Below are 22,355 nucleotides of genomic sequence, written 5' to 3' on the forward strand. Positions count from 1 at the left end.
ATCATCATGAGACTAACCAACCAGAAGCTCTGTCAAATGTTGACCAAGGCTAAGTGTCACAAAACACAGCTGTAGTGATGGCATGCATGCGGAAGGAAGGCGTGTGTGTGTGTGTGTGTGTGTGTGTGTGTGTGCGCGCGCGCGCATGCGTGCATGCGTGCGTGCATGAGAGAGAGAACAATGAACAATGAACAAATGTTTTATTGAGGGTAACTGGATAAGCTGGAAGCTTCTTTACACCATGCCCTCCCTCACACACAAACACACACACCCACTCACATGCACAAAAGATGAAAAAGGAAAAAAAAAAGAAAGAAAAACAGTGAAAGAAAAAAGAAAATCGGTACGGACACTCGGTGTAGACGGTAACAACAACAACAACAACAACTACAACAACAAGAGTTAATCACGAAATATAAAAAAAATAGCATGGAATATAACTCACACACACACACACACACACACACACACAAACACGCACGCACGCACCAGCTTACGCACGCATGTATACACGGACTGATATGCACTAATCTTCTGAGCTCCTTTCCCTGTTCACATTGTCAGAGGGCAACGAAAAAAATGTTATTGTGTAGAAGCTCTCTCAAGAAGCTCAAACAAAATACGGAATATAAGAATTATTTATAATTGATTCATGAGATATTTTTGGTACTCTTTTTTGAATGATACCAAGGTGGATTTATTTTTCAAATAGTCGGGAATTTCATTCCATAGTTTACCACCAGAATACATGAGAGATGTCATGAAAAGGTTTGTTCTCGGACGAGGGATAGAAATGGTATTTTTGCCACGAACACTTTTTTCAGGAAATTTCCTCTGAAGGTAGGATGGTGCTAATTTCTTTTTAATTTTGTACATAAAAACACCTTTATTAAAGATACATTTGAGATGGAAAGGAAGAATGTTTAGTTCTTTGTAGTCGTTAGTATAGACAGAAGATTTGAGGAGAATAATCTTGAGAGAACGTCTGTATATGCTTATGAGAGAGAGAGAGAGAGAGCATGTGTGTAATTGTGTGCAACTGTGATTTGCATGCACCTTCACAAGAATGCATGAATAAACAGAAATTTGGTCACAAGGCAACAAAATTTCTGTTTGACACTTTAAGATTTATACAGGATATTTCTACCCAATCACAAAATGTGAAAATGTGTCGGTGATAACAGAAACACAAACACATGTACAAAAACATGACAGCCAACCAGAAACACAAACAACACATGTGATGTACACAACAGTGATGGCCAGAAACACAAACATGTGCACAACCAAAACTGACAGCCAGCCAGAAACGCTACCACAACAGACAGCTAGTAACACATACAAGCACACAACCACAACAGCCAGCCAGATAGCCACACACACAACTCACGCACAACCACAACAGCCAGCCAGATAGCCACACACACAACTCATGCACAACCACAACAGCCAGCCAGATAGCCACACACACAACTCATGCACAACCACAACAGCCAGCCAGATAGCCACACACACAACTCACGCACAACCACAACAGCCAGCCAGATAGCCACACACACAACTCATGCACAACCACAACAGCCAGCCAGATAGCCACACACACAACTCATGTGCACAACCACAACAGCCAGCCAGATAGCCACACACACAACTCATGTGCACAACCACAACAGCCAGCAGGCAACACACAACATACACCTGTGCACAACCCAGACAGTGAGAAACACACACAACACATGCACAACCGAGACAGTCAGAAACACACACACACACACACACACACACACACACACACACACACACACACACAAGCACACAACCACGACAGACAGACAGCCAAAAACACACACAACACATGTGCACAACCAAGACAGTCAGAAACACACACACACATACACACAAGCACACAACCACGACAGACAGCCAGTCAAAAACACACACAACATGTATGCACAACCCAGACAGCCAGAAACACAGGACTGACCACCAGCTCCAGGAGGAACTCCTTGCTGTGAGGACTCTTCTGTCCGTCCCTCAGCTGCGGCAGGTAGTTCAGCTTGGCCAGAATGCCATGCAGCACCTCACAGCTGTCAGCAGATGAACACCATGATTACACATTCCCAGAGATGCCAACCCCTGTTAAGCGTTTGTAGGAACAATCAGGAAATATGGTAGGAACATTTTGAATTTGGTAGGAACACTTGGGACTCTGAGCCACATCAGCAAATGTACATTTTATCTACAAGGTATACAAACACTGGGCCTACCTGCAACACAGTGTAACAGCTACGATTAAGCTGATTCAACCACTCAATGCTGTTTCGATGTAAACACGCAAGCGATTTGCTGAGCATCATCACATGAGACTAAGGTTAGTAGAGACTGCCCTGGCCTTGTGATCGACAGGTCTAGAGGATATGAGTAGTGTTACAACAGGAAAGAATGTGACCATGCTATGTAGTCAAAAATGAACTCGTCAGAACAATTTCGACGTTGGCGTAATGTCGGAACAAACTGCGATTGAGTGTAACAAAATACGGTGAAATTTTAACAGGTGGCATCTCTGCACACCATTTTAATGCCACTCACTGCCAGCCTCCATTTTCTTCAACATCAGATTTTTTTTGTATATTTACATGTGTTCTTTTACGTTCCCAAATCGCAGAAAGCAACCGAGACAAAGTCAGATGGCGGACGATTGTCAGAGAGTCATCAGTGGCGCCTCCACAACCTCTTCCGGGATTACAAGACTGATGATGATGATGTTCTTTTCATTTTTCACAGGTCTAAATATATTCACTTAACCATCTGACTGTCTGAATCGACTAAACCCTTAATCAGGCAAGTAGAAACACTCTCCCCACTTGTCCGTTGAGCAAAAAATTTCTGTGTCAGTGAAAGGATGACTGGGCACTGTCAGCTTCAATGCAGATATATCGCACTTCCCTCCTCCCCTTTTCTCTCCACTGCCAGCCTGGTTATAATTTTCCTGTAATACACACTACTTAATATAATGTATTATGTCTGCTGACTTGCTGTTGCACTTCTGGCAGTCACTTTTTATTAACCATCTCTTTACTGAGGAAAGGCAAGCAGCAATCAGGAAGGACAAGTGAAATTTGTTGTCTGATAAATCCCTGGACAACCAAAAATTATCTAGGAGTTTCTTCTAGCCCTGTTATTATTCATGTGGTCTGATTTCCAATATCCCCTTGGACTTCATGTCAGAAATTTGTGCTGGACTTGGTGATGTGTCAGGCAGAACTATCAACAAAAGAAAAAAAAGCTTCTTGCATATTTAATACGCATTAAAGGAAACAAACATGCTTTAGGTTTTTTCGTAATATGAGTATACATTAACAGCATTGCGTCTACTGTGATATAATAACGTAATAATAACGTAAATAATAATAATGATAATAATGAATACAATGAATACTTATATAGCACTGTACCCAGAAAACTGCTCTAAGTGCTTTCCAAAACACTTAATAATAAAACATAGCAAATTACATCAAAGTTACATACACACACCAAAATATACCGAGCAAACTGTAGACACACATAAACACAACATACGTGTACAAGCATATATTCAAACAAATATATATAAATGGCCCCTCCTCCCCACACATGCATACATACACACAAACACACACACATATTATTCACATACATTTAAGAATAGTAAATGTACATGAGTATATACCATCTGGATGTACATGCCACAAACAATTTAAGATGCAACATTTTTTTTTTACAATCAAAATTTCTAAAAGAAAAAGTTCTTACAATGCGCTGACTCCTTACCTGAGGGGACTGAAGTGTTTGGTGAGCGACTCACGGGTGTCAATGCTGGCCACATTGGCCAAACTGAACTTCTGCAGCTCTTCGTATTCTCTGAACACCACTTTCTGCACACACATACACACACACACACATACACACACACACAGAGGCATGCACAAAATAGTCCGTCACCATCATGTCTTACCACGCAAATGCAGTTCTCCTGGTCATATATCAGTCAGCTGAGTAAACACCATGCAACTGCAGTTCTCCTTGTCATGTATCAGTCAGCTGAGTGAAAACCATACAAGTGCAGTTCTCATAGTCATATATCAGTCAGCTGAGTAAACACATTTATCTTTCAACATCAGTGTCATGATAAAGCTACAGTGCAGCTCCCAGACCACATAATGCTACAGTGCAGCTCCCAGACCACATAATGCTACAGTGCAGCTCTCAGACCACATAATGCAAAGTGCAGCTCCCAGACCACATAATGCTACAGTGCAGCTCCCAGACCACATAATGCTACAGTGCAGCTCTCAGACCACATAATGCTACAGTGCAGCTCCCAGACCACATAATGCTACAGTGCAGCTCTCAGACCACATAATGCTAGTGCAGCTCTCAGACCACATAATGCTACAGTGCGGCTCTCAGACCACATAATGCTACATGCAGAAGACCACATAATGCTACAGTGCAGCTCTCAGACCACATAATGCTACAGTGCAGCTCTCAGACCACATAATGCTACAGTGCAGCTCCCAGACCACATAATGCTACAGTGCAGCTCTCAGACCACATAATGCTACAGTGCAGCTCTCAGACCACATAATGCTACAGTGCAGCTCTCAGACCACATAATGCTACAGTGCAGCTCTCAGACCACATAATGCTAGTGAGCTCTCAGACCACATAATGCTTCAGTGCAGCTCTCAGACCACATAATGCTACAGTGCAGCTCTCAGACCACATAATGCTAGTGAGCTCTCAGACCACATAATGCTACAGTGCAGCTCTCAGACCACATGATAATGCTACAGTGCAGCTCTCAGACCACATAATGCTACAGTGCAGCTCTCAGACCACATGATAATGCTACAGTGCAGCTCTCAGACCACATGCTACAGTGCAGCTCTCAGACCACATAATGCTACAGTGCAGCTCTCAGACCACATAATGCTACAGTGCAGCTCTCAGACCACATAATGCTACAGTGCAGCGACCACATAATGCTACAGTGCATAATGCAAAAATGTAGTGACCACATAATGCTACAGTGCAGCGCTCAGACCACATAATGCCTAGTGCAGCTCTCAGACCACATAATGCTTCAGTGCAGCTCTCAGACCACATAATGCTACAGTGCAGCTCTCAGACCACATAATGCTACAGTGCAGCTCTCAGACCACATAATGCTACAGTGTAGCTGTCAGACCAAGTCACAAGTTTTCCTATCAACCCACTGCACACTTCTGTCTGACGGGTGTGGTGACCGAACAGTTAGAGTGCTGGATTCTTGCTGGAGTTTCCAGAGTTTGGTACCCGATCTCAACATACCTGGAGATTTTCTCCCAGGTCAAGGTATGTGCAGACCTGATAGTGTCTGAAACCCCTTCATGTGTATACCCATATAAAAGATCATTTAAATACACACATAAAATATTGTGTTATCCATGTCAGCATTTGGTGGGTAAAGGAAACGAGAACATACCCAGCATGCACACCCCCAGGAACAGCGCATGGCTGCCTGGATTGTGGAATAAAAATGGTCAAACAGGTAAAAGCCCTTGTACATATGATACAAGTGACTATGTCATTGTGAGTTGCAGCTCACAAACACAGAAGAAAAAGAAAAGGAACAAAACTTTTTAGACTGTTTGCTGTTGGGTGATGGTGGAAGCAAAATACACTGTTTTCCAAACTACTATAATATTCCTTTATCTCTCAAAAACGTACAATAGAATAGCTTAAAAAATGATGAAGCTGCAAGCATTTTACCCTCACTGTAAGTCATGATTCTGACAAACCCAATCTTATCTTAAAAAAGGGAAAAAGTCCATATTTTTATGACATTTACTCTTAACTTTGTGTAAAACACAGCAACATAAAGACATGTACACACACAACACACGCACATTCACAACAATAAACATGCACACACACACACACACACACACACACACACACAAACGTACCTGCAGTGCTGTGACACGATTGTAATGAAGGTCAATGCGGTCATGCACAGTGAGAGCTTCTCCTTGAATTTCATCAATCTCAAACTCTGCATACATCTCCAGCATTTCCAGCAACTGTTGACACATATACAAAGAAGAGACACATCAGTAAAACAATACAGATAAAGAATATCCAAATGTAACTAAAAAAAAGCACCTGAAGAGCAAGGAAGATAAATGAACCATTAAAGTATTCATTTTTGGTCACAGCTGTTGTCCAGTCATGTTCTGCAAACAGAACCACTCATTATTCAGAAATATCCGTCTGGTGTTCAGAAATAGATGAACTGGCACAAACAGCTTGCCTCCAGCATGCTGATACAACATGGACAGCAAACAGCATTACGTTTGTCATGTGACAGAAAGAAGAACACCACTAATGCTTGTTCCCACCTGCACAAACAGCCTGCCTTCAGCTCCCTGACACAACATGAACAGCAAAAAACATTATGTTTGTCATGGAACAGAAAGAACACCACCACCAATGCTCCTCCTCACCTGCACAAACTGCTTGCCCTGAGTTCGCTAATACAACATGGACAGCAAATGCCACTATGTTTGTCAAGTAATAGTATGAACACCACCACCAATGCTCCTCCTCACCTGCACAAACTGCTTGCCCTGAGTTCGCTAATACAACATGGACAGCAAATGCCACTATGTTTGTCAAGTAATAGTATGAACACCACCACCAATGCTTGTTCTCACTCGCACAGCTTGCCCTCAGCTCCCTGACAAAACATGGACAGCAAACACCATTATGTTTGTCATGGAACAGAAAGAAGAACACCACCACTACCTTCTTCTTCTTCTTCTGCGTTCGTGGGCTGCAACTCCCACGTTCACTTGTATGCACACGAGTGGGCTTTTACGTGTATGACCGTTTTTACCCCGCCATGTAGGCAGCCATACTCCGTTTTCGGGGGTGTGCATGCTGGGTACGTTCTTGTTTCCATAACCCACCGAACGCTGACATGGATTACAGGATCTTTAACGTGTGTATTTGATCTTCTGCTTGCATATACACACAAAGGGGGTTCAGGCACTAGCAGGTCTGCACATATGTTGACCTGGGAGATCGTAAAAATCTCCACCCTTTACCCACCAGGCGCCGTGATTCGAACCCGGGACCCTCAGATTGACAGTCCAACGCTTTAACCACTCGGCTATTGCGCCCGTCACCACCACCACCAATGCCTGTTCTCACCTGCACAAACAGCTTTCCCTCAGATCGCTGATACAGCGTGGACAGCTTGCTGTGCACCACGATGTGCTGATCGTCCAGCAGACTGTCCACAAAGCGCCGCAGGGGCAGCTGGGCCTCGATGTCAATCATCATCTCCAGGAAGCGCTCGCAGTAGTGCACCTTGGTCACAGAGAAGTCGCCTGCAAAATAAACAATGCCCTTAGTTCTTTTTCTTCTTTGTTTGTGGGCTGCGACTCCCATGTTCACTCATATATAAACGAGTGGGGTTTTACATGTATGACCATTTTTACCCCACCGTTTTCGGAGGTGTGCATGCTGGGTATGTTCTTGTTTCCATAACCCACCGAATGTTGGCATGGATTACAGGATCTTTAACATGTGTATCTGATCTTCTTGCGTACACACATGAAGGGTCTGCACATATGCTGACCTGGGAAATCGGAAAAATCTCCATCCTTTACCCACCAGGTGCCATTACCGAACCCATGATCCTTAGATTGGGAGTCCAACGCTTTAACCACTCAGATATTGCACCCGTCAATGCCCTCAGTAAATGAGCTGACAGTGGAATGAAACTCAAGACTGTTCAAAATGAACCCGCATCATGATCAGGTAATCAAAGAGTGGGAGTGGGCAGAAAAATACGCAAAGGAAGAAATTCCAACACAAATAGTTCAATAAAATGATAATAATATATAATATATAGTGCTTACATAGTGCAAACTCCTCATATGGTGGGCTCTAATCACTGCTGTTAAACTCTGACCACCATAGACGACTTTTGTCAACATCGAAGGGTCATGCTGACAAGACCATTTTTCACACTGTAACAAAGCTTGACTGATGCAGCCAGTTTCACGCTCATATAGCAATGACTAACCTTTGCCCCCTGACCAAGTTTGAAATGAACAAGTCCATTGTGCTGCTTTGACATGAATCGAAGCCTGTGACTGTGAGCATCATTTTAAAAATATTTGTCAATTTGAAGAGTGTTTTTCACACAGAAACTTGACAGTGAAAGAGTAATCAATTTACCCTTCTTTGAGCAAGATACTTGACACTAATTGGAGCAACAATTGTTTTGTTGCTGTTGTATGCAAGTCAGTTGTGTCTGACTTTGAACAACAAAATTGTTATACTATAAACTACCTTGTAAGCACCCACTACCACTTTGCATAACTTCATCCTACAGTCGGCTGTGGGCATTTACTCGGTGCTTTACCCCCTGAGCAGGGTGGCCTGCTGGGAGTGAGAACGAAACAGCAACTTGTAAAAGACACTGCGTCATGGAACAATACCATGCTCTTACTTGGGCTTTTCAACGACACATCAATATCTCATGCAGGCGTTCTGTTCTTTATCTCTAAACCTAAGAATCTGCACTGCTTTGTAAAGCAACATCATCACAAATAGCAAACTGAATTTTTCTTAGTAAATGATCATTTTCTTTCTTCTTTTTTTTTTCAAAGTAGGGGGAAGGTATTTAACTCAATGCACTTGGGGTTGGACGTTTACTAGATCACTGTTCAATAAAAAGGTAGTTTACAGTAATTAGATTTTAAAAAAAATGTTTTAAGTGACTTAGATCTGACAAAAAAAGAAAAGAGAGTCAGTCAGTTACTCTAGGTCACTCTAGTTTGGTTTCATAAGTTTGTCAGACACAATCGTGTCATTAAAATCAGTACCTTTTTCTGGAATGGACTGCAGAATGTACAGGTAATGGTTGAAGAGTTTGGACAGGAACTCGCGTTCAAACTGAACCTGCGCCCTCTCCTTGGGCTGCAGTTTGTTGTCGTTTTTCAGCACCAGGTTGTAGAACTTCTTCAGCTTGGGGTGTTTCTTGAACATCTCTTCCCGTCTGCCCTGCAAACAAATATACAAATATAAATAATACACATTATGTGTGTTTGCGCATGTGACTGAAGCCTGACTGAATGACAAGGGAAACAAATGATGAGCAACTAAAGGAAGCTGTCAGTTGGCTTTAACCAGGTAGGCAGCCTCTTGTCCAAATAACTCTGTAAAGCGCTAAAATCCTGGTCTCTGATCTAAGACAGGCACTTTATAAGTATCAATGAAAAAAAAATATATATATATAAAAAGATGGCATGCCTCAATTGTAGTACATCGGAAACAGGTTAATATGACAAATTCCATCAACCCAGTAACTTTTCTCACACCAAATGAGAAAAATTCATTTGCCATTTTTATCTGCCAACAAAGTGTCACCACCAACAAGGGATTGATTTCATACCAAAGCTAAGACACAGACAGAGATACCCAGTATCAAACTCACCACAGGAAATAAATTTATAGAAATGCACACACATGTAACAAAGGTTTTGTTAAAATGATTCCTCGGGTCCCTCAAACCAACTGCTATTCTTTTTTTTTCTTTTTTTTTATTACAGTTTACTCCTTAGTTCCAATGGATGAGGTGGATGAGTGGTTAGGACACTGGATTACTGATGGTCCTGAGTTGAAATTCCGGCTGTGTCTGGTACGGTTAACAAAAGGTGGATATTTTTCCAATCTCCCAGATCAACATGTGCAGACTGCCAGTGCCTGAATCCACTTTGTGTATAAATATACATGAGACATCAAATATGCATGTCAAAAGATACTGTAATCTGTGGGGTTTGGAACACAAAAATACCCCCCAAAACTGAGTATCACTGGCTTAATGACAAAAACTATGATATACAAAAAAAAACCCACTCATACATATGCCAGACCAGGAGAGTCTAAGCCACAAGCACAGACAGAAAAAACCCCACACAATTCCAATCTACAATCACTACCTGTTACTGCAAAACCATGCAAGGCACTGCTAAATGTAAATGATTTAAATCAACAATATCTGAAATAAACACATGAGCTATTCATCAATATACATGTACCAATACATCTGAGGTTTTCTGACTGCGACAGTGGGTGTTGTGCTATCAAAGTGGATTTTTTTCTACAGAACTGTGCCAGGTCAACCCAAATGTTGCTGAGTATTCTTTTACATGTTTTGTATTTGTATTTGTATTTCTTTTTATCACAACAGATTTCTCTGTGTGAAATTCGGGCTGCTCTCCCCAGGGAGAGCGCATCGCTACACTACAGCACCACCCATTTTTTTTTGGTATTTTTTCCTGCGTGCAGTTTTATTTGTTTTTCCTATCGAAGTGGATTTTTCTACAGAATTTTGCCAGGAACAACCCTTTTGTTGCCGTGGGTTCTTTTACGAGCGCTAAGTGCATGCTGCACACGGGACCTCGGTTTATCATCTCATCCGAATGACTAGCGCCCAGACCACCACTCAAGGTCTAGTGGAGTGGGAGAAAATATCGGCGGCTGAGCTGTGATTCGAACCAGCGTGCTCAGATTCTCTCGCTTCCTAGGCGGACGCGTTACCTCTAGGCCATGTTCTAGGTGTATGCTGTACATGGAACCTCAGTTCATCATCTCATCCAAATGACAAGCACTCGGGCCACCACTTAAGGTCTAGTGGAGGGAAAAACAGTAACAAAACGCATGGAAACTTGCTCTCTTATTGGGCACATTAATACTGTTCCATCTCGTCCCCTTCCCCAACTCAAAAAGTCCACAACTGTATGAAGATTATAGTCCACAATTATCCACTTACTTGAAGCATGCTGACCCATATGGAGAGGGAAGTCAGTCTTTGTATGTGTCCTCGAATCAAATCAACCTCCTGTGGTGAGAAAAGCGTAAGTCAAGTACACATAACATATACACACAACATATGCATACATTTGTCTTGCTAAAAAACAAAAACCACAATGATTTAAAGAGTCCTGAGACACAGTTGCCGTTGCTGTCTTTTAATTCCTTTTCAATTTACAAAACCTAATGTCTCATATACATAAATCCATTCATGTCACCTATTTACATCTATATCATTCATATACACCCATTTGTACTTTCTTCTATAAATTAATGCATATGTACATACATACATATGTTATGCATGCATACACATGCATACATGTACAGTTACCAGCTGGTGAGATTTAGTGGAACAGACTATAAGTCTAATTGTTTCTCTTTTATATGTGCAGTGATTATTCTGATATTTAGTACTTTTTTTTTTCTTTTTTTTTCAACAATGAATATTATTCTCATCTTCTGTGACAATTAGTTATGGAATAACTAATCAAAGCATTCTCAGAGCATAATGCACATCAACTTTTGTATCCATACGTTTATGTGCGTTATCAGGATATTGTTTACGTTTGCACCCACTGTGCTCAAAGATGATTGGCCTCTGTTCACGTCATAATATAATCACAAACAAAACTACATCAATCAGAGAAAAAGCCACCTAAATGAGCAACCGTTGTACTAAACATTTTCATCTTTCAACAAACAGAAACATCAACACTGAGGAGTCAATTTTACAAAACACAAAACTCTTCATAATTCACAAAACATTCTGCTTTTCCATAAATGCACATTAATTCATTGTTCTCACATCCCTTTCGACTCTGACAATGCATGCATTCCCAGCAACTAACACAGACAATGTTCAGTTTGCACCACCAGTAACTCAACAACAAAGACGGCAGACTCAGGAAATGTGTACTCACCAAGCTGTTGAACAGATGCTTGAGGAAGATGAGCAGAAGGGTCTGTTCCTTCAACGTGGGCCCCCCTTTCTCCAGCAGCAGGCGTAGAATGCGGTGAAACAGTGAAGCAAAGTTGCCTGGTGACTGCCTGAATACCTGGCAACCACCATCAGCAATGGCATATGACTTGATATGATAGACGTCAATAACTAATAAGTCCTTAAGTCTTACTCAAAAAGAAGAAAAAAAAGAAAAAAGTATGCACTCTATATCTAGGATCCCAAACGTCTATTAAAAATATCAAGAAGAAGAAAACTGAGACAAATGTATTGTCATCTTAATATGCTTTCTATCTAGTTTTTAAAACAATGAGATAAAAAAAAAACTTCAAATTCTGACACTTTTACACACATTATGTTTAATTTTCATAGTCTTTTAAACTTAAACACATATACTGTGGATGCAGTTCTCATTCCACTGACACCACCTCTCTTGAAGTATCCATTTACTCACCTCCCATGCAGGTACCCGTTCTCTGAACTTTTCATTCACAATGGCAACAATCTGCATGATGTGTGACACTGAGGCCTGTAAATCAAATGCACAGTTTACTTCACCAATGTCCCACACACCTCATGAAAATGAAAAAGGACAAAACATTTTGCGTCACTGAAACAGATATAGACTCCAGCCCAAACAGAATAAACAAATGTATCTAAAGTCATTTGGAATCAAAAATGGAAACCCATTGCTAATAAAAAAATTTTAAATGGAGAAACCCTGCTCCTAAAAATTAAATGAGGCTTTAAATATATTTTCATCCTGGAATCCACAGTCTTGTCATTTCCTGTGTGTTGAATTTTATGATGCACACCATTAATCTTGACAAAACAATGAAACAACAGTTATAAACCAATATAGTAAGGTTGAAATGTTATTTTATGAAATCTCAAAAATCAGTTTACTCTCAAAAATCAAACAGTGAAATTATTTTGTATCTTAAATGAGTAAATGCTTAAGAAATACATCATAAATGGAAAAAGAAGTTAATCATTAATCCAATGTCAAACATGTAACACTTACAACACTTGAAACATGTTTCATAATCAATAACATGAAATGTAATGTAAAATTATAACGACGGAACAGTTCACATATTCACAAATCAAGAAAGCTTACCCTCTCTGAGAAATGTGGCCATAGGTAGTTTTCAAGGTACCGACTGCAAACACAATTTTTTCAATGCATTATTTCTATGCAACTTCTGCTTGTGATTTTCTCAAATACAAATCAAGGAAATTTCACAAAGTGACAATCACCCATGAACAAACTCTTCACAATCAAGACAGCATTAAGTTTCATGTCATGTCCCCAAATTTTTAAAGAATCTAACTGCATATCACACATCCACATAACTTCTACACTGAAGGACTGTACCAAACTTATGACCTCCCCCCCCCCCCCTCTCTCTCTCTCTCTTCTCTTCTCTCTCTCTCTGTCCAGTTCACTATGATTTTATTTCCTGGATGAGCTTTCACATACAGACTATCATTCAGCAAATATGGTCATATATGCTGGAGTAAGCTAAAGAAAAAAAAATCACCACGTACTGATGTAGATATTTTCTATTTCCAATGATTACTGGCACCAAAACTACAAGAAAAAAAAAAGAAGAAATGATAACCCATTACCTGAACTCCAGCATCATCAGCCTTTTTGTTGAGAAACTGAAATGATTGAACGCCATGTGTTAATATTACATTCACAGCAACACAAGGGAAATATATTTTTCTTAATTAATCATTCAACATTCTCACAGAACATAATGACTGACACTCTCTGCAAAACTAATCTCATCTTTTTCTTCACCATAAAAAAACTACACATTAAAATGCACACAAAAAAATTTACCATAAAAAAGCTACACATTTAAATGCATAAAAAAAACAGTTCTTCAAATCACAGACATATAGCAATAGCAACATGCTAAAGAAGATGCAGTTACCAATGAATTTACATTCACACTCATGCATAAAAAAACAACTTATGATTAATATGAATACATGTAAATTGTAAAAAGCTGGAGAAGTTCACTGTATACAAGGAAGAGATAGGGGGAGGGGCAGGAAGGGGGATGGGGGACAGTGCTATTTTGGCAAGAGGTAGGTTTTAAGGCCAAACTAGAAAGCGCTAGCTGAGTGCAAAGACCTGACAAACCAAAAGAGGGAGCTCATTCCAAGTGCAATGTCTACTGTATATATATATATATATATATATATCTCTCTCTCTCTATATATATATATATATATATATATGTCACATCACCAGCACAAGCTGTAACAAATCGTACCATCAAAATACTTAGCATACTCTGCCAGCTGTAGTTAGAACAGGGGGCACAAATTCTGTACACAGTATTCAAAATTTACTCACTCTGTTCCAATCATTTCTCTCTGGTATATGTCTTCAATGATCTGTTGAGGGGAAAATATGCTAATTACATGAATGTTTTCTCCACAAACAAAGAATTTTCAAAATGTACACACACACATAGATCAATAGATAGATAAACAGATAGACAGTTTTTCTCCACACACAAAGAATTCTCAAAATGTACACACACATAGATCAATAGATAGATAAACAGATAGACAGACAGATGTATGGATAGATAGACAGATAGATATAAAGACAGACAGATATAAGATAGATAGTTTTCTTGCAAAAGAGCATCATAAAATTCAAATCTAACAAGTGCAACTGTTCTGAAACTGAAAGTTTAGTGAAACTGTGAAAGTGAAACACTGATACACACTATGACTAAAACCAGTAAAAGACAATAAAATGATTTAACTAAAGCAGAAATATAACCAAAAGAAGAATTCAAACCTCCTGCACCTGTTCTGAAAGACTTTTTTGACCAAAATACACAAGTGATAAAAATACAATAATGATTTGTGAGCAAAACAGATTTTAAAACCTTTCTTTTTTCATCAACAGACAGACAAAGGTACATGACATTACTGTAATTCAGGGATAAATTGTCTATGCTGTCCAGAAATCATTGCAAATATCATAAATGAACAAATTCAACACTTCACCCTGTCTTACAGCATTGGTGCCATTTCTTTTCCTGTATTGCCTGTTTTCTCTCAGAAAATTAGCTTTTCTGTATACTTTCCTCCCCAACCCTCCAAACTCCAACATCACCCAAATGCAATAAATGCTTTACAGTTTACAATTTTGTTTCAAAAGAAATGGTAAAATGAATAATATTTGGTGTTCCATATTTTAAAAGGATGTGTAGCAATACCATATATATGATATCAAAAGATGCGTACAGTTTCTGGAAAAACAGCATGGGCTGCATGGGTTAAGAAAATATATGAACAAAACTGTAAATGGAGGCAAAAAATAAGTTCACACTCATTTTTGTCCCAGTTTTTTAAGGACACTTTCTATTCACAACCACATATTTTTTTGTGAACAAGTGAATATGAACACTGGAATGGCACTAATGCGTTAAATCATATAGTGATCTTAACTGGTTTTACAATAAGTAATCTTACACTTAGTGTAACACTACAGCCAAGGATTTACTGAACAGGGAATACATAAACATACAACTTACAAGTAAATATATAAAACATTACCATAATATGCATTTTATGAAATTTGACAGCCAAGGCTTTAATGACACCACAGCTTTAAATAATAAAGTTCTTTCAACAAGACAACTGAAGAATCTTACCTGGGCATTGAATGGCTTATTTTGCTTGATAGCAAAGTCCGACCAATATTCATTGGCAAGCTGAAACAAAGGACAGATGATAAAGCCATAAGCTCTCAATTATCTGTCATTTCTTCCAACAAGTTCATTGACGACATTAAAAACTTACAAAATTACATAATAATTCCAGATAGTACTGCCACCTATTGCAACTGACAGATCAATGTAACCCTTATAAGTTTATAACAATCAAAAACATAAGATAATTTCATAAATAAATAAATAAATAATAAAACCTTTTTTTTTAAATGCGCTTGAATTATCGAAGCTCCACCCTTTTCTTGCACTCAATCTACGCTTAAGTACAGAATAAAAAATACGGAATATTTTATCATCTCTAAAATAAAAGAAATTAATTTACGGTATAAAATACACAAACAGTACAGAAGACTCACACAGTCACAGTCATTCAGTATAATAATATTCATTCAATCTTTGCTGGATTCTTTTTGTCATGATAAAAAGAATGTTGTCCAACTTTCAGTATTCATGGTAAAAGGGAAAAGAATAAAAGAGAGCAAGGAAACTTGAAATGAAACACAATAATTACAAGTGAACCTTCAATATAATAATTATAATAATTAATAATTTGTCAACTTCATGTGTATTTTAGCTCATTTAACCTTGTGCCCAAGCATTTTGTGGCAGAATGGTTAGAAAACTTATCTGCTGATATAGTGTCCATGAGTGTCTGGGTTCAAATCCCGCTCTTGCACTTTCTCTAAAGTTTGACTGGAAAATCAAACCAAGCATCCAGTCAGTCGGATGAAACAATAAACAGAGGTCCCGTGTGCACTTGGTGCACTGAAAAAGAACCCATGGCAACAAAAGGGTTGTCCTCCAGCAAAATTCTGGGGATGAAATCAACTCTGATACTAGTAATAGGTACACAAATATATATGCATGCCCTCAAGGCCTGACTTAGCGTGCTGGGTTATGCTGCTGGTCAGCCAAGAAGATGTGGGCAGTAGCATAGCATATATGGATTTGTCTGAACGCAGTAATGCCTTCTTGATAAACTGAAACTGGATAAACTGAAACTGAATTGCTAGGGCATCAAAATTTGTTTCATTAAAATAGTTTCCATGTTCCAACATATGTATAAACCACAAGCAGACAGAACTAACTTTTCTACAGTTTTTCTGACTTGTCTACTGTGTTGATTTCAATACATTTTCTGCGTATTTTTGCATCAGGTTCAAGGGGTTAATACTATTCTTTTAAGATCAGCTCATTTTTTCTTCCTCTTTTTAAATTAGAAAACAAAAAATCACTTTACTACAGCTAGACTTACACAGTTAATGAGTTATAGTCTCCCACTATACATACTTAGTATATATATATATATATATATATATATATATATATATATATATATATATATAAAACATTACCTGTGTTAATCTGTCCTCCTGAATTTGTTCCACAGTCACTGAAGATCCCTTCTGTTTCGGTTTTGACTCTTTTCTTTCTTTGGGTTTTGAAGCCATTTTGCTGAAACAAAGATAACCAATATTATTATATGACTGCTAAATTCTAATAAAACTTAAATAACGAACATAAAATAAGCAAAACAAACAACAACAAAAAAAAGATAAACATAAATCACTATAAATAAGAATATAACATACATAGTTACTACATATAATATCTTGCTTCTCTTCCAGTTATTTATACGAAGTAGCTGGGCGTCGATCCTCAAAATATGAAGCTCAGTGCTTTTCTAAGATTCCAACTAAAATGTCATTGAATGACGCTGGTAAACGTTACATCCGGCAATTTTGGTGGGAGTTTGTCGGTAATTAAAAAAAAATTAGTGAGAGCAGGTAATTTTAGTGAGAGATTTGGTAAATATGGAGTCAGGTGGTGGTGTTCAGCGTGGCTAATCTGTGGATCAATAGTTTGATTCTTGGTTGGACTTTTTTGTACGTACCAGTTCATCTAGCATTTATAGTGAAAAGTTCATGCCGGGCAGCAGCAAAAGCAAACTCAATTAAATTAAGAATCAAGAAAGGCCCTCATCTCCCTGAAACGCCGGAACTGAAGTATGCACAGACTTTAACTGAACGAGAATTGAACATTACAATTTACATCCGTTAAATATTCGGGACTGATGTCGAGCTGCTCACTGCACACTAACTGAAGATCGATGCCCAGCACCAGCCTTATTTGTAGGTGTAATTTGAGTAATTTCCAAAATATCTGATTGATTACGTTGTAGGAGCCTAGTCCATAGTCAGCTATACAATACATACATTACTTGATTGTTAATGAAAGAATTTCCATTTTCTTTAAGTCAAAGGCAGTAAATAGCGTATCCCTATTCCATTTTTCTGTGGCCATGTCTACTCAGAATGCAAATTCCTTGCACATAGAAACACACAATTGGGGAAGGGGACTGTGTGACAATATGACATTATGAGTAAAAATACATTTCAGGATCTGGATCAGGATTAGGATTTGGGGCGTTGTTACACATACAACTTAGACATTTTTGGCTTTTTATGCCCCTTCAGATGTTACTCCTTTTTGTTGTTGGTCAGGTCATTGACTAGCTCAGTCATTTTATTCATCAGTCGTATTTTGTTTTTGTCAATATGAATAACTCATGTTTATCTATGGGGTTCTTAAAAGTATTCATACGAGATGCATGTTTAATATTGTTTGTTAGTTTGTTCCAATAATTTCATACACTAAATTTGGGGAGAAGGGACTGCGTGTCATTATGTGCACAATAGTGTGTGTGTGTGTGTGTGTGTGTGTGTGTGTGTTTCTGTGGTGTTAGTCAACCAATGTGTACGCAAAGAGTAACACTTTTAGGTTATTTCCAACTAAAATAAGAACGGCACTGTTCTAGCAGTAATCATCTAAGAATATAACGGATAAAATATTAGTAGTATAAATTAACAAATGAAAGCGAATCTCACAATTTTCACAACGTGAGCTCCTTTCTGTTCAACGTTGTTCACATGTACCGGAAGTAAACGTTTTCCAGCGCGTCTGCGATTTGGACTTCGCCTAAATACCAATATCTCGCCAAATAAAGACAAAATGCTAAACATCGTATTCCGTTTCAAGCTTAAATCGTAACCCGCGAATTTCAAGCTTAAATCATAGGGGGCAGGGGTGGGGGCGGTGTGTGTAGGGGCGTATGGGGAGATATGTCTGAATCATCTTCGTATGTAGAAGCATGCATTCATTCAGGCTCTCAGAGTTGTAAATAGTCCGAGCGATTGCCAGCTCAGTGACGGAGCCACTCGGATCACAGTGTTGCCGCGGTTTCAGTTGCAGCGTCAGTCATAATCAAATTGGCTCTTTTGACGATGTTATATAATTTGGAGGTGCTGATTCCCAATCCTTTGTAGGCCAAGTGGTAAACTGACGTGACGTTATCAAGTAAAGTCCAAGGTGGCCGCCACCGAAATTTTTTAAACTGATCAGTGACTGATTGCACACACAGGACTGTGATGAATAATTTTAATTGATTGTTTCCTGTCTAGTACTGTATTTGTCTCAGTCAAGGAAATTATCCTGTTGAATTAAAACAAAATGATAAATACTATCTCTGTTTTATCATGTTTTAGTATGATTTATTTTATTTTTGTCAGTTTACAATGGTTCTGCCATTTTCTTGCTTATGATTGATGTAAGCCTACTGAAGATGAAGTCAACAAAGCTGGCAACTGAACAAAGGTGAATGTAGTTGTTGAAAAAGAATAGTAGTCAGGCTTTATTTGTTTTAAGTTCCTTCAGAGATGTTATGCACTGAATTGGGGGTGGGGTAGGGAGGGGCTAAAAAAATATTGCATCGAGTAGAAAGTAATCACGGCAAATAACGAACACTGAAGCTGGCCGTGTCAACTTGGTGTCACCGTGGCTGAGTCCAAAACCAGTCACTGATGTCTGCGACTTTTTTGCCCCATAATTCGGGACATTTCATTTTCTATGTTTCCACGATGAGGATTGTGTGATGACGATGCTGCTAAGGTGGCCCATTTAGGTTCGGGCCGACTTAACAATTAGGCGAAATGTATAGTCTATACATACTGACTAATCGCCGCTTATATATCCCTGCGTCAACCAGGACGATATAATTATATGATTTTATATGATATATTACTGATCTGCCGGATTCATTTTTATGGCATGATCTCTATATTAATTGTCCTCTCCGCTTACTTCAGTGTGTTTCAAATAATATGTGTATGTTTGTGGGCCCCGGCAAAGTGTTTGAGTGAATGGTTCTTGTGCTGTTGTTACTCCAGTTGAAAGCACATATAGTAGAGCGTCAAGAATATGCGCTGTAGACGTCTTAGTAAATAAAAAATAAATAAATAAATACTGACAGATAACTGAACTGTGAAATTTGAGCAATAATCCCTGCCGAAGACGCATCCGTAATTAATTAAGTAGATGATCCCCGACTGTGTGGTCCCAGTCAGTCTTACCATTTCAACGAATGAGACCACAGCACACCAAGGCCGGATCGAGCTCGTCACCCAAACATAAAACACCTAATTGTTCTTCAGTACGACGGTTGAGAACTGATTTCTGGTTTGGACCCCCCCCCCCCCCCCCCCCCCCCACCTCTCTCTCTCTCTCTCTCTCTCTCTCTCTCTCTCTCTGTCAGTGTGTGTGTGTGTGTGTGTGTGTGTTTCAGGCTTCAGTGCCAGTACGATAGAGGTATGCCTTTCGCTGTCTGCTAGGACTGAGTTCTTTTCAAGTGTTAACATCACAGTTTTCACCACAAGAGAAACAATATTCTGAAACTAAAGCTAACTTCGATCAGTACCGCGTATACCCTCCCCAGCCCCCAATCCGATACCCCTCACCCCATCGATAATGTACGTATTGTCTTGCTGTTGTATTGTTTGCCTTCTACATATGCATCCGTCATCTTCACTATTATGTTACGAGGAAATACACGAACGCATGACATATAATTATTCCGGCAAGTATGGATCTAATTCAGTGTTTGTTTCATTTTCGGCTGTTTTACACAGCCCCTAGGGTAGATTTCTACGCCCGGGTACCCAAAGCCTGACCAGAGCGCTGGGTTCATGCGAAGTCAGATATCTCAGCTTCCCCGTACGTTGTTGTTTGTTTTATGTTGGGGAGAGTGGGGGGGGGGGGGGGGGGGGAGGTTAAGCTGATGTGGTGTACTGAGCGCATACGGACCAGTCCACACACTTTGACACCTCCTTGGAACGGCTGAAACTAAAACGCTTCCTCCGCCAATTCTGTTCCGGCCCGCACGCACTCAGTTTATGTTTTCCTCCATTCTATGTTTACGCACCAGTTTGCTAGTTTTGTAAGACTTTTGAACCAACTTTAATTTGCGAAACTCACCTCGGCTAGCAGATTTGTTCGTGTCTCCATGTTGTCAGTCAGCCACTGAACCCAGACTCTCTATCAAAATGGTCTTGTCCAGCGCTTCGGAGCGCACACACTGACAGTGTAGCGTGACATCATCAGACGACCGCTTATGATATTACTAGTAGTCGGTGTCTATGTCGATCTGGGTCAAGGATAGGTGGTGAAAGGGGGTCAATTCTAACTGGGACAAATTTATTCAGCTTTCCCCAATTTAAAATGACCCCTTTAACAACCGGGGATGGGGGTAAAATGCATCTGACTAAGCCCAGCGCTTCGGAACACACACCGTGTGACCGTGCAGCGTGACATCAGTAGATGATCGCTAATGAGATTAGTGTCTGCCTGGGTCAAGGACAGGTGGCCGCGAAAGGCCGGCAGGAGGGGGGGGGAGGAGGGGAAGAGTGGGGGGGGGGGGGCATTTCTAACTGGGGCAAATTGTATTTAGCTTGCTCAAAATGACCCCCTTAACAACCGGGGATGGAGATAAAATAAAACTAAGGGGGGCCTGGTGTGTTGGGAGTCAGTTCTGACTAGTCCAATTTTACCCCGGGGTAAATCTTGGCTATCCAGATTAGACCCCGGGCTAAAAAAAAAACCACACCCTAAAACACACCAAAAAACCCAGCAGGGAAAAGAATAGGATGCTACACTGGGGAAAAAAAAAAGTAGAAACGGAGCTGGATCTGCGCCACATCCTGTATTGACGGACAAAACTCAAAACAACATCACCAGACAAGCACGGAATTTGAACCCTCAGGAAAAAAAAAGAACAAAATGAGCAGACCAAGGCAGACATGGAGAAGATGCATGCAGACGAGAACAATAACGAGAACGACTTTTTGTAATGATTGTATTGTATTGTTCATTTTTGTCACAACAGATTCCTCTGTGTGAAATTCGGGCTGCTCTCCTTAGGGAGATCGCGTCGATATACTGAGAGCCCCCCACCCCCACCCCCCACCCCATTTTTTTTTCCTGCATGCATTTTTTTTCCCTATTGAAGTGTATTTTTCTACAGAATTTTGCCAGGGGCATCCCTTTTATTGCCGTGGGTACTTTTACGTGCGCTAAGTGCATGCTGCACACGGGACTTCGGTTTACCGTCTCATCCGAATGACTAGCGTCCAGACCACCACTCAAGATCTAGTGGAGGGAGGGGCGGGGGGGGGGGGGGGGGGGGAATACTGGCGACTGTGCCGTGATTCGAACCAGTGCGCTCAAATTTCTCTCGCTTCCTAGGCGAACACTTTACCTCTAGGCAAGCACTCCACTTCATGGTAACGGACCAAGCATGTAGGTAGGCTATATATATGTATACATTGTACATCCAGCCCTGAGGGCAAAGAGTAAAATGAAATCAAAATATTCACAAAATT

General features: G+C 39.9%; 1 protein-coding gene across 1 annotated transcript in view; it reads right to left on the reverse strand.

Moving 5' to 3' along the window:
• The window catches only part of LOC143279741 (RNA helicase aquarius-like), a 50,787-nt gene extending 32,193 nt beyond the window's left edge, over positions 1-18,594 (reverse strand). The window contains exons 1-14 of the mRNA XM_076583867.1: positions 18,531-18,594; positions 16,998-17,097; positions 15,565-15,624; positions 14,247-14,287; positions 13,505-13,540; positions 12,993-13,035; positions 12,327-12,401; positions 11,835-11,969; positions 10,871-10,939; positions 8,922-9,099; positions 7,237-7,415; positions 5,991-6,104; positions 3,811-3,914; positions 1,985-2,087 (exon numbers count right to left, since the gene is read on the reverse strand). Of these exons, the coding sequence (XP_076439982.1) occupies positions 1,985-2,087; positions 3,811-3,914; positions 5,991-6,104; positions 7,237-7,415; positions 8,922-9,099; positions 10,871-10,939; positions 11,835-11,969; positions 12,327-12,401; positions 12,993-13,035; positions 13,505-13,540; positions 14,247-14,287; positions 15,565-15,624; positions 16,998-17,093 (1,233 nt within the window). The 5' untranslated portion in view covers positions 17,094-17,097; positions 18,531-18,594. The remainder of the gene's footprint in view (positions 1-1,984; positions 2,088-3,810; positions 3,915-5,990; positions 6,105-7,236; positions 7,416-8,921; positions 9,100-10,870; positions 10,940-11,834; positions 11,970-12,326; positions 12,402-12,992; positions 13,036-13,504; positions 13,541-14,246; positions 14,288-15,564; positions 15,625-16,997; positions 17,098-18,530) is intronic.
• Between the last annotated feature and the right edge of the window lie 3,761 nt (positions 18,595-22,355).

Source organism: Babylonia areolata, chromosome 3 (genome assembly GCF_041734735.1).
Source record: "Babylonia areolata isolate BAREFJ2019XMU chromosome 3, ASM4173473v1, whole genome shotgun sequence".
Lineage (NCBI taxonomy): Eukaryota > Metazoa > Mollusca > Gastropoda > Neogastropoda > Buccinidae > Babylonia > Babylonia areolata.